Source organism: Zootoca vivipara, chromosome 2, assembly GCF_963506605.1.
Source record: "Zootoca vivipara chromosome 2, rZooViv1.1, whole genome shotgun sequence".
Lineage (NCBI taxonomy): Eukaryota > Metazoa > Chordata > Lepidosauria > Squamata > Lacertidae > Zootoca > Zootoca vivipara.
In genome coordinates, this window is record NC_083277.1 from 16607840 (window position 1) to 16624779 (window position 16940).

At 45.2% G+C, this 16940-nt stretch overlaps 1 protein-coding gene across 1 annotated transcript; it reads left to right on the plus strand.

The window, feature by feature from the left end:
• Positions 1–3614: 3614 nt before the first annotated feature.
• Positions 3615–16755, plus strand: C2H6orf136 (chromosome 2 C6orf136 homolog). Its single transcript, XM_035107251.2, has 6 exons — positions 3615–3936; positions 7522–8040; positions 9790–9878; positions 13609–13809; positions 14486–14555; positions 14707–16755. Exons 1-6 carry the CDS (start codon positions 3802–3804, stop codon positions 14863–14865), a joined length of 1173 nt encoding a protein of 390 aa, XP_034963142.1. The 5' UTR covers positions 3615–3801; the 3' UTR covers positions 14866–16755.
• Positions 16756–16940: the final 185 nt, after the last annotated feature.

A 16940-nucleotide genomic window follows, 5' to 3' on the forward strand; every position in this document is an offset into this window, starting at 1 on the left:
AAGAAGCATGCCATTCACTATATCCCTCTCACTCACCTTGATGTGGTGCCTTTTTGTTGTATTTCCTGCCAGCACCGTTCAATTTGAAATCCTCTTTTTTCATCATTTGAAACAAGCGTTTTAATGAAAGTCCGTTTAATTAGGTGATCCTGCATTTGTAAACTTTAAAGTGCCTGAATTTTTACAGAATTTAGATACCGGTGCTGAAATGCGCCAGCCAAATTTTACTTGGCAACTCTTATGTGGGTTTTTGCTCCATCCGAAGATGTGAAAAATAGGAAAGCCTGAATTCAAAATTTCAATAATTGTTTTGGTACAAGGTTGAAACTTCCTACAAACTTTGAGAAGGGAAAGGTCACTCACTTCCTTTGCCTTTATCCTGAATATGAAGAGCAGTAGAATGAAAATACAGGAAGAAATAAATAGCATGTGCAGGAAATAAACTTGGTCCAATTTAATCAAAAGGGATTTAGCACTTCTGGATCTGCTTAATCTAGATATAAATCTACCTCTTCCAATTTGGTATATTTCTTTTCCTAACTGGACTAAATATAATCTACACGAATTTGGTCTTAGTAGAGCATTTATTTCAAATTAGCCACCACTGAAAAGTGAATTCATACTTATTTCATTGAACAAATGCCTTACAAAATCAGCTAAGTTCACTCCCTGTGTCTTTTACCTTCCTGTTTGTTTTCTTATTAATGTTTTCTCATTCATTTGTTTACTTATTAATGTGTCTAGGCCAAAGCTCCTCAAGGCTTTAATAACAAAGCAAATGTTAGAATTTTTCCCCATATAGTATTCTCTTCTGGTGGTAGTGGCCACATCAATTTAAACCATTTAGGCAAACTATTATAGGCTCTGGCATTTGCTTCTGCCTCCACGTTGTACCAGCTGGAAAGGAGCACTAACTCATGCAAAGGTAAGTCAGCACCTTGTCCAAACAGGGCAGGGTGAACATGAAGGGTCAAAAACATTTTAAATAGAAGCGCAACCATTAACAGTTATGCATCACCTTAACTGGGTCGCTTGGGGGATTAGGAAGAATTTATAAGATGATCTAATGAAAACGCTGGGTGTTGAGCTTAAGAGACTGGATAGTGTCAACTCCTCATGTCAGTCATTTGCACATGTACCATCATACAGAATGTGCCATTAAATATTGAATTTAACAGAACATAAAAGCTATGAGTGTCCTGTACAGAATTTATGTAGATGTAGGTATAACAGGTTATTTCATATCAAGCTGTTGCTGTTGTTGAGGGTTGATCATGCAAGTATCTCTTCAGGCTAGCATAGCATTGAAGAGCATGCATAAATTCCACATTTGATGCAGTCACAGACCCCTGGAAAACATGCATGAATTAGCTTTTGCAGTCATTGTTCTGGTTGTTGTTGTGTTGTTTAGTCGTTTAGTCGTGTCCGACTCTTCGTGACCCCATGGACCAGAGCACGCCAGGCACTCCTGTCTTCCACTGCCTCCCGCAGTTTGGTCAAACTCATGTTCGTAGCCTCGAGAACACAGTCCAACCATCTCGTCCTCTGTTGTCCCCTTCTCCTAGTGCCCTCCATCTTTCCCAACATCAAGGTCTTTTCCAAGGATTCTTCTCTTCTCATGAGGTGGCCAAAGTATTGGAGCCTCAGCTTCACGATCTGTCCTTCCAGTGAGCACTCAGGGCTGGTGCAAAGATGCATTTGCATCTTTCAGCTTTCTTTCCCTATTTGTGCAATTTGGGTTGCTTGTACCATAGATGCAGAAAAGTTTTCTAGCACTTAAGTCTGAGCAGGCTCAAGATAGAGAAAAAGCAGAGTTCCTTGCAGCCATCATTTCCTGTTCAGATTAGAAGCTTCCATATGCAGGACAAAAGAGTTGCAAGTACATGAGAAGTACGTTTTTGTTCCAGTGTGTTGAAATCAGTGTAACTCCTCTAGCTTGCAAAAATGTTTTTTTTGTGTGTGTCCTTCAGTTGAGCCTGCTCTCTAGCTGTTGGAATAAGGCAGGGTTTAAAGTAGGAAATCATTTATTTTTTTGTTTATTTGGGGAAGAATAAGGCAACAGTGAAAGTTCGGATAATCAGTGTAACTTTATCTTTCAAAATCTTACAAGGAACTATTTTTTAGGAAACTCACTTCTGAATCAAAGTACTGTAATGCTAACTAACTGGGCAATATTGTACTCCCTAAAGAAACAGTGTAATGCTTCAAAGGAGAAGGGGGGGGGAATGTATGCATGATAGAAAATGGAAAGGGAGCTGCTGTTAGGTGTACCCAGTGCTTATTTCCTAAAAAATGTTTAGGGGTATGCGTACCCCTGCGTCCCCCCCAGAAAAAAAGTACTGGGTGTACCTAAACTCACTGAAATCAATAGTCTGTATAATTCTATGTTCGCATGCCGTGTTTGATAGCCGCACTCATAACTGAAGCAAACATTTTGTGAGGAAATTACAGAAGTGGAGCTGTGTCTGTTGTAGCACGAATCTGATGACACCTTAAAGGGTTCAAATAATATTGTGGTGTAAGGTTTTGTGGATGAGAACCCACCTCATCAGACACATAAATAGTTCCTAACTTTATGTGTGCATACAGAGGGAAAGATGTTATCACAAAGGGAGGCTGGAAGATAGAGCAATGCACAATTTCCATTTTACTGTGAAAGCGAGAGCCATTCAAAAGGAGCAATTGATGCAATCTGGTCTGTGTTGGTGTGACCAGCTCTCAACTGGTAATAAACTGGTAAAACCAGATTAACATTCACCAACAGCAACAAGTAGGAAAAGTGAGCTAAAAGACTGGGCTTTAAGACTAGAACTGAGCAACTTCATGTTAAGGGTGTAAGGATTCACCAAGGGGGTTGCTGTGATATTGAAGCCTATTACGATAAATATTGGCTCTCAGCTTTTGAGATCTCTTATGTCTTTACCTGTCATTAAGCCTTTTAGAGGGCTGTATTATTATCTTCCTATCACATCATCTTTTGAGGGCATGAGGTTTCTTTCTCTTTCCTGGGTAGAGGACATGGCTTTTTCAAAGGACTGTAATGAAAGAGTGAAAGTTGCATCTTTATGCAATACTTTGTGGAATTGTTGCCCTAATTGTCACGAAACATTTAAAAAATGCACAGGAGCACTTTGTTGTTAGGGGGATGGTTATGTCAAATCCCCTCCATGCAAAGGAGCCTCTAACCACGTGGGGTTTGGGGCTTTACATTTAATTATCCTACATAACTAAAAGTGAAGTTATTCTAGCGTTGATCGTTTTGACTACATAAGTGCAAGAGGGAGACAGTTGCAGCTTTGGGGAACAAAATATATTCAATTTATTATGAGGAGGGGGGTTGACCCTCGCCCCCCCAAAAGCTGCCCAGTGAGTCCTGGCTGTGCTCAGTGCATGCGCTGTGTGTGATGCGAGAGGATGGGAAGGAATATCCTGGGAGGGAAGGACTATCCTGTCGGCCCTCTGAATTTCTAGCACTCTCGACCCCCGCATATGGGGGATGCTGTCAGCTGCGATAGAGAACCGGAAGTCTCCCTGCAGCAGAACCATAACCCCTCGTTGCGCAAGCGCAGTGGGCGAAGAGCTCTCGCTTGCTCGCGGAAAGTTCAAAGCGGGGTCGGGGGCCCGCCAAGAGGGCGCCTGCGTACGCCTTCCTCCTTCAGCCCAAGGAGACTACGGCACTACGCCTGCGCATTTGGAGGATCCCCTGCCGGCGCAGGCGCCGTGACTTCGCCGGCTGCAGCGGGCGCTTTCTGAGGCGAGAGGCGTTGGGCTGGAGGTGGGGAGCCGCCCTGTGTCCGCGTTATGTACCAGCGGAGCCGGGCGATGGCCGGGCGCCTGGGGCCTCGGTGCCCTTGGAGGTGGGGAGGAAGCGGCGGCGGCAGGCTCCGGCTGGGCCATGGCGACTCGGCACGATGCTGTTACCGGGCACGGCCGAAGGTGAGCGAGCGAGGAGAGAGCGGGAGGCTGAAGGGCGGGGTGGACGAGGGGGCGTGGCCGGGTGCCAACAGGGCGTGGCCAGGCGGCCCTGCTTCTTTCATGAGTGCTGATGATGGGAATCCCGGAAGGGAGGGCTGCTTTAGGGTGGGGTGTTTGGCACATGGTCCATGGGGCCAACTTGCTGAGCACTGAGCCGGGTTGGGTAGGATCGCGGGTGGTGAGATTGGCAACTGGATCGTTGCTAGTGCCTCCCTCGTGCTCAGGCTTGGGGGGGGGGCTTGAGTGCATGATGAAGGGGACCCAGTACTCTGGAAACTTGCGTCTTCATGGTTCTTAAAGTGCCACAATACGCATGCACTCTATATTTGCATACATATGACCAGTGCTCCCCCCCCTTAAAAAAATGTTTAGGGGTACTCTCATTTTCACTCAAGAAAATAACGATTTTATAATTCAAATCGGGAAAAATGGCGCAGTGACAGCAGGAGGCCCCATTAGCTAAAGTGGTACCTCAGGTTAAGAATAATAATAGGTAAAGGGACCCCTGACCATTAGGTCCAGTCGTGACCGACTCTGGGGTTGCGGCGCTCATCTCGTGTTATTGGCTGAGGGAGCCAGCATACAGCTTCCAGGTCATGTGGCCAGCATGACAAAGCCGCTTCTGGCGAACCAGAGTAGCACACGGAAACGCCGTTTACCTTCCCGCTTGGAGCGGTACCTATTTATCTATTTGCACTTTGATGTGCTTTCGAACTGCTGGGTTGGCAGGAGCTGGGACTGAGCAACGGGAGCTCACCCCATTGTAGGGATTCGAACCGCCGACCTTCTGATCAGCAAGCCCTAGGCTCTGTTTATACCCTGCCCATCTGGCTGGGTTTCCCCAGCCACTCTGGGCGGCTTCCAACAAAGATTAAAATACATTAAAATGTCACACATTAAAACTTCCGTAACAGGGCTGCCTTCAGGTGTTTTCTAAATGTCAGGTAGTTGTTTATCTTTTTGACCTCTGATGGGAGGGCATTCCACAGGGCGGGTGCCACTACCAAGAAGGCCCTCTGCCTGGTTCCCTGTAGCTTTGCTTCTAGCAATGAGGGAACCACCAGAAGGCCCTTGGCGCTGGACCTCAGTGTCTGGGCAGAACGATGGGGGTGGAGACACTCCTTCAGGTATACTGGACCGAGGCCGTTTAGGGTTTCAGGATGGTTTCAGGTTAAGAACGGACCTCCAGAACAAATTAAGTTCTTAACCCGAGGTACCACTGTAGTATCTGTAGGCAAGGGCAGATTGCTGAAGTGGGGCTTACTGACCGATCACTGGATACCATCTTAGTCTGTGAAGCTTCACTAAGCTCTACCCACCCATTTTCAGATTTTGCCCTGCATTTATGGCAACTGGAAAACTAACATTTTCAAAATACCAGGTTCTGCCTCTGATACTGTTGCTAGGCATTTTTACTTTGCACTATCTTGTGTGTCAGTTTCTGTACAATGCTGAACACAAAAAATGGCCACTTAACTGATGTGAGCTGGTGTGAGGATGTGAAATATCTAAAACAGTTATGTTCTCACTGAATACCAAGGTAGCCTGGGAGATGGGAACTGGCTGGTGCAGGAATTGAGGAAAGGAATATGGGACTGTTCTCTTTAGACTCTTATATACGGTAGGTCTGGTGCCAGAACCAGTAACTTAGCAGTTGTCAGTCTTAAGTCAAATCTTGCCACGCTTCCCATTTATCGGTGTACATGGGTTTTTAAAAAGAGCCGAGGCCTTAAGGGGAGAATGGTGGCTGAGGCTGTAGGACTTGCCTTTTTTAAATATAATTTTTATTATTATTTAAATAAAAACACAACATAAAATATAATATTACAATAACAAATCAATTTCATTTGCTCCGCCGAGCTCGTGACTTCCCTCCCTCCCTTCAACTGGTTTCCCATTTCCTAATAAATTGTATGCACATTATAGCTGCCAGTTTCTGTCCTTCAACATATATCCATTCCTTTTATTATCCAAGGTCAGATACTATTTTTATGTTATGTTACAGGATTCATGTCAATCCTGCTAGTGTCTTCACATTTTTGCAATGATCTTTCATATATTCAATAAATTTACTCCAATCTCTTTGGAATTTCTGGTCGTCTTGGTTCCGGATCCTCACAGTCAGTTAGGCCAATTCTGCACAGCCCATCATCTTCATCTGCAACTCCTCAGGCATTGGTAATTCTTGTGATTTCCACCTTTGGGCTAACAAACTTCTTGTTGCAGTGATATCATATATAAATAGTCTTTGATCTACTTTTGCAATTTCTTCTCCCATCAACCCGAGCAAAAATGCTTCCGTTTTGGGGGGGGGGAAGGTTTATTTTAACATTTTTTTTAGTTCATTGTAGATCGAGGCTGTAGGACTTCCTAATGTGCCTTTTTAGAAATAAGAAAGGAAAGCCTTGGTGCACCAGTGCCTCCCACCTGCTTATCAAAGTAACTTAGCAAAATGGAGTTCCAACCTTCAAGACTGTTGAAATTAGCAAAGCCAATTGCAAATTGTTTCACTTTTCTCTATCGTATTGTCACCCAGTGGTCACTCGCTGTGGTTCTCCAGCAGAAGCTCTGATGAACATGTGATTATCCTTGGAGTTCATCTCATTTGGTTACGTTCAGGTTAGACGTGTGAGGGAGGCAGTCAGTCAATCGCCTAGCGTAAGCCCACAACTTATGCACGTTTAACTTGTGTGCATTCAGCTTTATGTACTTGGCAAAAAAAGTTAAAAACAATTAAAAAGGGGGGCGGGCGTCTGGGGAAAAAAGACTTCGGTAATCCTACCTGCCATTGCACCCAATGTGTTTTGATTATACGTGATTTTGCCTTTAGATGTGATCCCCAGAATGTAACCTCCGCGTAAGTTGCGGACTTACTGTACATCCTTTAAATACTTGGGAAGAGGAGTTCTGCCCTCCATGATTGCCAGCTCAATCAGTAGCTGCTTTGCAAATATCAAAGGCTTTCTCTCTGGTCATTGGAGCAATTTCCACCATTGTGTCAGTGGAAAAAATGGACCTTTGTTCACCCCCTCTTTGTTTGTACTATGCCATGGTGTAAATTTATTGGAGTATTACTTAGCCTTTCGTACAATAGTATACAATTAATTTCCCCCATCTTGTTGTAAACTGTTTTGAGGGCCTGGTGGGGTTTTAAACTGTGCGTAGGGGTTTATTGTTTTTGTTTGTTACTGTGATTTGTATTTTTGTGTTTTTATATTGTAAATCTCCCTGTGACCCCCGCATGAAGGGCAGTATAGAAATTTAATAAAGAGAAATAAAAAGCAGGATGTCAGTATGACGTAATTGTGTTTATAACCCAATTTCACTCTCAATAAAACAAACAAATATTGTGATTTTATACATAACACAGATGAAGCAATCTTTCTTTTTTCCCCTGTGGATGTTAGTTATTTTGTCAAGTGAGGTCGGATGGCTCAGGAGGATATGTTAGGTGCTTTTGCAAGCTTCTTTCACTAATCAGGAGCTCCAGGGGGACAGCTGGGTTACCTAGCTTTAATTGTCCTCAAATACCTTCTTTTCTTCTAGGACCTGGATGGCTCATGGGACAAACTACCTCCAGGGCTAGTCTCTTCCGGTTCCATAGGACCGACATTCCACTCCCTCTTCCCCAAGAACCCATCGGAAGTTCCCACCGTCCTGTCTGCACCTCCTGGGGACAACTTTGCCATTATCAACAGTACGAAACTGAAGACCAGCCTTTGCCCGCCGATGCGCTATCTAGAGACTAGGGTCCTTCCCCACCCTGCTGTGCTTTCCCCACCAGAGGGCATGGAGGGTGCCATCACGCTGGTGAATGGGAGGCAAGAGGATGACATTGCGGTGCAAGAGAGCGAAGGGCTGGACGGTGCCTCTTTAGACTCTCTGCACAGCCTTTTCCACGGCTGGCAGTACCGATCGCCTTACCAGGCTTCAGAGGTAGCACTGGGGCCCCTTGCACCTTTCAGGGCTACTACCGGGACTCCCTCCCCAGTGAGTTCTCCAGAAAGGGATGACCCCAGCATGGAAGAGCATCTTGCAGTCATGCATCAGAAACTACGGAAAGAGGTATATATGGGGGATCTTGTCCTGTTATGGGGCTTAGCGGTTTTGCTTTGCTAGGGCTGGAAGACTTCCCAAAGGCAGGCTAGTATATGCTGAACTCGATATTGGAATAAGGAGTGGCATGGCAGGCTGGGTTCTGTTCTGTGTGGCTTGGGCAGGAGTTAAGGGCCCCTTCTTGTTATGCTGTCCTTTGGATTCCTCATATTAACATACTTTGAGGTTAGGTTCAGCTTTACTACTCAAGAGGTCCGGAGGGTGGCAACACGAGACGGGGCCTTCTTTGCAGTGGCTCCCCGTTTGTGGAATGCTGTCGTTCGCCTGGCACCTTCATTATATACCTTTAGGCTCCAGGCAAAAACATTCCTTTTTAACCAGGCCTTTGGTTGATCTGATTTACATCCTATGCCCTTTTAAAATGTTTTTTTGGGGGGGAGGAGCTATTGGGTTGTTTTTTTATTTTTATTGTGTATTTTGTGGTTTTATATCTTGATTTTATTCTGTGAACTGCCCTGAGACCTCAGGGTATTGGGCGGTATATAAATTCAATAAATAATAATAATAATAATTTATGAGATAAAGTCACCCTGAGGTGATTTTTACATGGTGAATATCATGAATAAGTTAGTTTCGTGTACTAAGACCTGAAATCTTCTATGCCACAACCCTTGTCTGCAGTGCTTTCTTTGTTCTAGTGTCTTCTCTTCATGAGAAGACACAAATAATTTATCACGCAAAACTGACTTGGGCTGCTTACACAACAGACATTTGAAGCACATTCCTTCCCGTCCCGCCCCCCAAGAATCTTGGGAACTGTAGTTCACCCATCAGATCTACAATTCACAAGCACCCTTAACAACTACAGTTCCCAGGATTGGGCAGGGGGGAGTCATGTGCTTTAAATGTATGGTATGTGTGCCTGCCACATTGAGAAGTAACACATGAATCTTCCCATATCCCCTTGGATGACTTCCAAGCATCATGTTTATCTGTGTTATTGGCAGTGGTGGAAGGGTGAGGAGTAGGGTGGAAGTAGCCTCAGTGAGGAAGCCTCACTATCACAGGTCACAGGCAGTGGGAAAAACCTCTGCCTGCTTGAGAACCTGGAGGGCCTAGAAATTATAGCAGTAAATAAATACCCCTGAGAACTGAAAACTTGAAATTTAAGTGTAGGATTTCATATTTCAAGGGCCTGAGTATTTGACTTCTAAAAGCCTATTTTGTAATGAGGCGGGAGTTCAAGGCAGGGATCCAAAAAACACAAGAAGTAGCTTGGAGTTCTCCTTCTCTTACAACCACCTCCTGGAGCTACTCATGACAGCCAGGGGACTTCGGTGCATCAATATCCAGCACGTAACAATATCACGTATCCATGCAGAAAAAGTTTTGTTATGTGCATGAGTCTCAGAATCCTGGCCCACTTTCTTACTAAAGTGTATATACCAATTCTATTTTATATTTGTGCATGGAAGGCTGAGTCAGAATATCAGATTTTAAAATGTAAATTTCCACGTACAAAGTTGAGGTTTCAATTTGGAATTAACCAAGTATATGTTCCCACTCCCCTGGGTCAAACCTAGGCCAAAGAGCCCACAATCTGAATTGAGGAAGAGAGAGCTGTTTGCCATGTACTATAGATGTGAAAGCTGAGGACAGGGGGGAGTTTTTTGAAGGTAGCACTGGAAGCCTGCATCTGGGCTGGGAATGTTTCATAGTTCATTGCTTTTGTTTTCTCTTCTCCCCCTCCCCCTCCAGTTACCATACTTCTTTTTGAAGACCCACGACTATGGAATCTACTCCCAGGAAGTAGAGTTCATCAATGAGATTCTGCATATGAGAACACGGTCAGTTCTAGGAACAGTGAAGGGATTGGGGGGGGGGATGCCTGCCAGCTGAATGATCTGCTCTCTGTGAGACGCTTAAAGTAGATGAAAGAAAACAGTCCCTTCTATCCATTGTGTAAGTTAAAGATCTAATGGTTGCATAGCAGAAGTTATCTGGCTCTCTGTGGGAAGCATCCCAAAGATAATGGCAGCCTTCTGACCGTCTTGACCTAGACAGCCTGAATCACTGGCAGAAGTGGCTTGCTATATGTGTGGTGTAGTGGTTAAGAGCGGTAGACTCGTAGGGTTCCGGTTTCCGCCTGCAGGAATGGCGGACCTGTTTTCCATCTCTCTGACCTTCGTAAGGAATTTGGCGGTTGCTAGGGGAGTAAATGGCAACCCCCTACCCTCTCCGGGGGTTACGGAGAGGGGCCGCTGGCCCGCGATGCCCCCAGACCCACTCCGACTGTTTTTGGAGTGGGGGGAGCTTGGGCTGAGCACTTACGAGGGCCAGGACTCCCGGACGCTAATCTGCATGGCGGGGATTTCCATGGTTAAAGAAGATAATTAGGCTTAAATCTATGGACATACTTCAGAAGGAGGGGAAGAAGCGCTGTTTACTGCTGAGAAATTTATGCTGCTGAAAGGAGAGGAGTCAAAGATTGTACTGCATCTGGAAGAAGGATTGATGGGGACGGAGCGATAAGGGAAGCGAGTTTTTATTTTTTTCCCCTTCATATTGTTGCCTCGTACCTTCCCGGACGCGATGTCCTGGCTTGTTTGGAGTGAAAGAGAAGCAAAAGACTGTGTGAGTTGAACTTTATAACTGTTGTTACTGAGCATATTTTTTTAAAGATGTGGAGTTGCCGATGAGAAAAGCCTCCCCCTAGTTGGGCGGAAGGAGTTCTGGACGCGCTCGGAGGATTTATGAGTTGTGACGCACTTTAAATTGGAGCAGCGACCTGAAGCTAAGTTCAGCTATAGGGCAAGGAGATCCATTAATTTACCAAGAGTTTATGGTTTGATGTTTGGGTCTCCTGCCTGAAAAAGCTGTAAATTCTATAATGATCGTGAATCTTCATGGCTATGAGAGAAAGCGAAAGTGATTTGAGCTTTTTGAGATGGCGCTGCTTCGGGCTGCTTCGACGCAACAAGGAGCTCCATTAAGAAGATTTATGGGGAGGCTGGACTGATTAACTCACACAGGAGAAAGAACATCTGTGAAACATTGTTTGATATTTATCTCAGCGGCTGGGAAACAATCGGATGAAAGTGGAAAACATCTATGTGACTGTAAGGGGAAGATCTGGATTATTATGAACTTGGAGGACGATTTGAACTTTAGAAAAAAGACGGCAGTGGACAGTTGCGAGGAATTCCCAATTTCCTGAAGCATGGGAACCCAAATAAAAAATTCTTTAGATGATTTGGCATAACATTCGGTTTGATTGATATATATATGTGTATAATTTGAAATATTGAATGTGATATAATTGGTTTTAATTGGAAAATTAATAAAAATATTTAAAAAAAAAAAAAAGAGCGGTAGACTCGTAATCTGGGGAACCAGGTTCGCGTCTCCGCTCCTCCACATGCAGCTGCTGGGTGACCTTGGGCTAGTCACACTTCTCTGAAGTCTCTCAGTCCCACCCACCTCACAGGGTGTCTGTTGTGGGGGAGGAGGGGAAAGGAGATTGTGAGCCGCTTTGAGACTCCTTCGGGTAGTGATAAAGCGGGATATCAAATCCAAACTCCTCTTCTTTTATATTCAGTGGGCATTACTCAAATCTTTCCAAAATGGCACCAGTCCCAATGCCCTAGCTGGCACTCCACTTCATCTTTTGAATTTTATTTATTAAAATCCACCCCACTTTTCATCAGCCTGTCTTTAGGGCAAGGTTTCTTTCACAATTCCCCATCTATTGCATCTCCTTTGTCAATGTCTTCTTATAATTCGCTCTACGCAGGGTTGCCCTTAAAGCTGACCCAGAAACTCCAGCGGGTGCAGAATGCCGCGGCGAGGCTCCTTACAGGGTCCCGGCCGCGGGATCACATTCATCCAGTGCTTTACCAGCTGCACTGGCTCCCGGTGGAGTACAGGATCAGGTTTAAGGTGCTGGTTTTGACCTTTAAAGCCCTATGCGACTTGGGACCCTCGTACCTACGGGACCGCCTCTCCTGGTATGCCCCGCGGAGGACCTTAAGGTCCACAAATAATAATATTCTGGAGATCCCGAGTCATAAGATGGCTAGATTGGCCTCTACTAGAGCCAGGGCCTTTTCAGTACTGGCCCCAACCTGGTGGAACGCTCTTTCCCAGGAGACCAGGGCCCTGCGGGATTTGTCATCTTTCCGCAGGGCCTGCAAGACAGAGCTGTTCCGCCTGGCCTTTGGGTTAGACTCAGCCTGACCCCTGTGTTTTCCTCCCTCATGGCTTGGATTTATGGCCTACTTGAAATGAGGCTGCACTTTAAATTTTAATACTGTATTTTAATCTGTATTTTAATTAATTGTTTTTATGTTTTATTGTGGTTCTGTTGGTGTCAGCCGCCCTGAGCCCGGTTTTTGACTGGGGAGGGCGGGGTATAAATAAAAATTTATTATTATTATTATTAATTACATACCCTGTCCTGTTCACGTTGGATGTGGCGCTTGGCAGATGGCATCACACTGCAGAGACACAGCAAGAGCAATAAAGAGCTCAGGCTGGGCTTCCCGGAGTCATGTCTTAGTCTCTGAATGTTTTGAAATGGACTCTCATGTGCCTATGCCATTCGGCAAATACCTTACCGTTGAATTCGAGGTGAGCATAAGTAGAGGAACGAAGATTTACAGGGCTCTCTTCTAGCACGGGCCCCTTGAAGTACGGTGAAGTGTTGCTTCTGGCTGAGAGCATGGTGGAAGAAACAACTGTATGAGGAAAGAGCTTTGAACCCTCGTCCCTGTGCTCTGATATTGGTTGGATAGTCTTGCTTCAGCTTACTGAAACATCCCCAACAATTGCTGCTACTTCAGTTATCCTCTGAAATCCCTTGGTTGCCTTCAGCATCTAGCTGATCTGTGGCAGGGGGATCATATGCTCAAGGGTCTAATTCCCAAATATTTGTGAATTACTTACTAACTTGTAGCACAATTTGTATGTTTCCTCTTCTTTCCCCCCACCCCCAACAAGCATTTTTTTTAATGCAAGATTATATGAGTTAACTGTGGCATTTGATCTGTTTCATGTGTGAGTCTTTGTTGTAGTCCTCGGGGGCTGAAAGGGATGTATCAACTTGCCTGTGAGTGAGTGAGCTTATCGGGGGTTGCCAGTGTCCGCAGAGAATTTCTAATAGGGCCCTCTCCCATGCCTGAAATTAAGCTCGAAAAAAAGCCCTACGTTGTAGTTGGCTGAAAAGGTGGTGATTTGTGTGGAGTGCTCACGACAGTTTCTCCAGCTTACAAATGGGCCCCCAAAAGGCTGCCTACCCTTGATCTATTTAGGGAAGAATGGTTGGGGGAACCTTCTTAATCAGCTTCCCAGGTGTTCCGGCTGGAACTGTACTGCATTTGTCTAAACCTGCAGGGATGAACAGAGAACGAAGTTCAATATATGCCATTCTACTTGAGATGGCAGTGCGAATCATCTATCTCGGTAGAGATGAGAGGACTAGGTCATTCCCTATCTGTGAGGATGGGGGAAAGAGTGTCTTTATTTCCTATCCCCGTCTGACCTTTCCATTCTCTTCACCTCTCTGCCTCCCATCACCAGCGGCCGAACCATGTACCAGCTGGCGCTGACCTTCTGCCGTTTCTTGGCTTGGAACTACTTTGCCAATCTGCACATGGAGGTGCTGAAGGTGACACAGCACCCTGAGAACTGGAGCATCCAAGCCCGGTGGCGGATTAAAGGGCTGCCTTTCCATGTATTCCTTTTGCGCTTCTACAAGAGGGATAAGAGTGAGCTGTACAGGTGAGACATCTCCTTTGGGGTAGCAGTTTCTTTAGAGCTGAGCAGCCCCAGACAGATCCCTTGGCATCAGAACTTTTGATGTGCTTCTATCGTTCTTTTTTTTGCGGGGGGTGGTGGTGGTGGAGGAAGTGAAAAGGGAACCATCTTGCTCTGTCTTAATGAAATTCTTACACCAGGGCTAGTCTTCTGAAAGCACTGTACTGTACAGTGGTACCTTAATTCTCAAATTTAATCCATTCTGAGAGTCCGTTCGACTCCCGAAACCATTTGAAAACCAAGGCGTGGCTTCCGATTGGCTGCAGGAGCTTCCTGCACTCAAGCGGAAGCCATGTCGGACGTTCAGCTTCCGATAAACGTTCACAAACTGGAACACTTGCTTCTGGGTTTGTGGCGTTCGGGAGCCGATTTGTTCAGGAGGCAAGCCGTTCGAGAACCAAGGTATCACTGTATTTAGACTGGCTTGCTGTGGCTAGGGTTAAGTAGCTATGGGAAAGTCTTAAGGAAAATAGTGTATTCTGCTTATTTGTGTGCTGTTTGAGGGCTGGTAGCATGAGCTGAGCCTTTCAGATGCAGTAATATATTCAAAACACGTATATTTTCATGCTGTATTTGTTGGAAGAAGTCACCCAACTGATATCTTGCCTAATTTTTTTTTAAAAAAACATTTCCTCTCCAGGACCTATGATGCCTATTCCACTTTCTACTTAGATTCACAAGGGTTGATTAAGTGTCACAGGGTAAGCAAGGTGAGTGTTGGTGCATGAATACCACCTGCAGGGGAGAGTAGAAAAACACTATCTCCCTCCCCGCGCCTGCCACCCCTTCACTTTGCTTGCTTCTAGAGACGAAGATGTTTTATACTCACCAGCCTGATTCTTGCCTTTCCCCCCCTTGCAGCTCATGCCATCCCAGCCTCCCCTGAACAAGTTGAAAAAGCTTGTCGTAGCCTCGTTGTTGGGCCTGGGGCTGTCAGAACAGAAGCCGTCGCTGCTCTTGCTGTCATCAATTCTGGCTGGCAAGCAGCAGGAAGCACCACTAGGTTGTAGAGATAGCTGAAGTCCAGCGCTCTCACTAGTCATGTCTCTCAGCTCATTGACAATATCTGTGTGTGGCCGGCACGATGCCACTAGTGGCTCATTGTGTATCGGTGTTGCCTCTCTATAAATAGCGTGGGCTTTGCCTTCCATGTGGCTATGCTGTCAATTGCACCAGCAAGCGCTGTATAAAGATGGTTGTAATTTAATCTGTACATAATAAAAGGTTTATGTTGAAAATATGTCTGGGCGAATAAAGTGGGTCCATCGTGGAAGCACAACTTGCACCTAAACTACTGATTCAGAACAGAGGCCCCCGATTCGCAACACCCTTTTCAGCAGCATGAAAAGGCGGTCCCTGTTTTGGCAGTCTTTCAGGGCACATGCAGATGTCTTTCAGATGCCGATGGTCACTGCGGAGGAGGCGAATCACAGCGATGGGGTTGGTGCTGTGCATCCTCTCTTAGCAGCACTTTATAAAGATCGCCATGAAATGAGGAATGCCTCTATGGATCAAAGTGCTTGCTGAGAAGGGACGGAATCGAGGCATATAATGTGCAAACAATTTTTCATAAAGGGTGGCTTGTCTTCGCAAGAGCTTCTTTGCACTGAAAACAGAGCCGCATGAAAATTTTGTCCAGCGCCAATTTAGACTTATGGTTGATTTTATACCGGTATTGCATCTTAAAAATCATTATAAGGATGATTGTATTAATCAAGACAATTCCTTTGTTGGGCTAGAAAAGTGATTAGTATAAATATAAGCTGCCAGTTACCTAACTTAGACACAACTTCCATCATCCCTGACCATTGGCCATGCTGGCTAGAGCTGATGGGAAGAGAGTCCAACAGCACCTGGCAGGCCACAGCTCAGTCACCCTTGGCTTAAGAGAAACAGAGAAGTAGTTGACACTATAAATCAGAGGTTTTCAATCTTGTTGAGTCCATGGCTCCCTTGACCAACAACATTCTTTCTGCGGAGCCCCTGAGGGACTCAGGAGCCCAGTTATGTCACCTCTTGCCTGCAGAGCTGGCTGCCTCTCACCCTTTTTTGAACTCTTCCCCTCTCTTTGGGAGTCCTCCAGGCAGCTGATGCTGCCGTCCCTGGTCTCTAAAGAGGTGCCACCTCACACTGCTCCACAGGGGTCTAGGAAGCGCCTCCTGGCCAGCCCCAGAGGCACCATTCGCTTGGGGTGATTGTAGCCAGGGGTGCTGCAACAAACAGCTTTGACAACCTTTGGGGGAGGTAGAGATGCAAGAGGGCATCAGAGGGAAGGAAAGGGACAGAGGTAGGCCAGTATTGCCTGCGATACCCCTGACCATCATTCAAGGCACCCCAGGGTGCCACCGCACACTGGATGAAAACCACTGCTATAAATAAAAAACCTATTTCCGATTTCTCTGCAACACATTTCTTTATCATACATAGGGTTTTTCCAACTATAGCTAAAAACAAGGCAGGCATTCCAGCTTCCTGTAGCAACATTGTAGATTTTGTATTGAGTACAGGCACAGCAGATTTTACATTAGTAAATTAGCTAGTACAATCTTTGGGAGGCTTCATTGAGGTATGGTGTCACATGTCACAATTGTGTGAGCACAGAAGGTGGTACTGTGAAATAGTCTTAAGAATGTCAGCTTTCTTTTTGCTAAAGAGAAAATGTTAATCTTAATGATTGCAAAAGATGCTTAAAAATGTCACTAAGGCATCCTGAAGCTTAAAATGAGAGGTGTTGTCAAGCTTTCCAAGGTTTGGAAGCAGAATGTCAGTGTCCTAAAGAGTTTAACTTGTGGTTTAGCTAGTCAGGGGGAAGCAGAGTAAGTTGGAGAATAAGAACATATTTACATATCACTTAATTATTTCCAGCATTCATTTGTTCTTGAGAGAATTTTAACTTTATAGTGGCACAGACCACCAGCTTTATATACTGTAAATCCTTAACCAAACTTTAACCACAAGATAATGTATGAACTGCCCTAGACCAGTGTTTCTCAACCTTTTTTGGGCCACGGCACACTTGTTCCGTGAAAAAAATCACGAGGCACACCACCATTAAAAAAGTTTAAAAAATTAACTCTGTGCCGCCCTATATTATA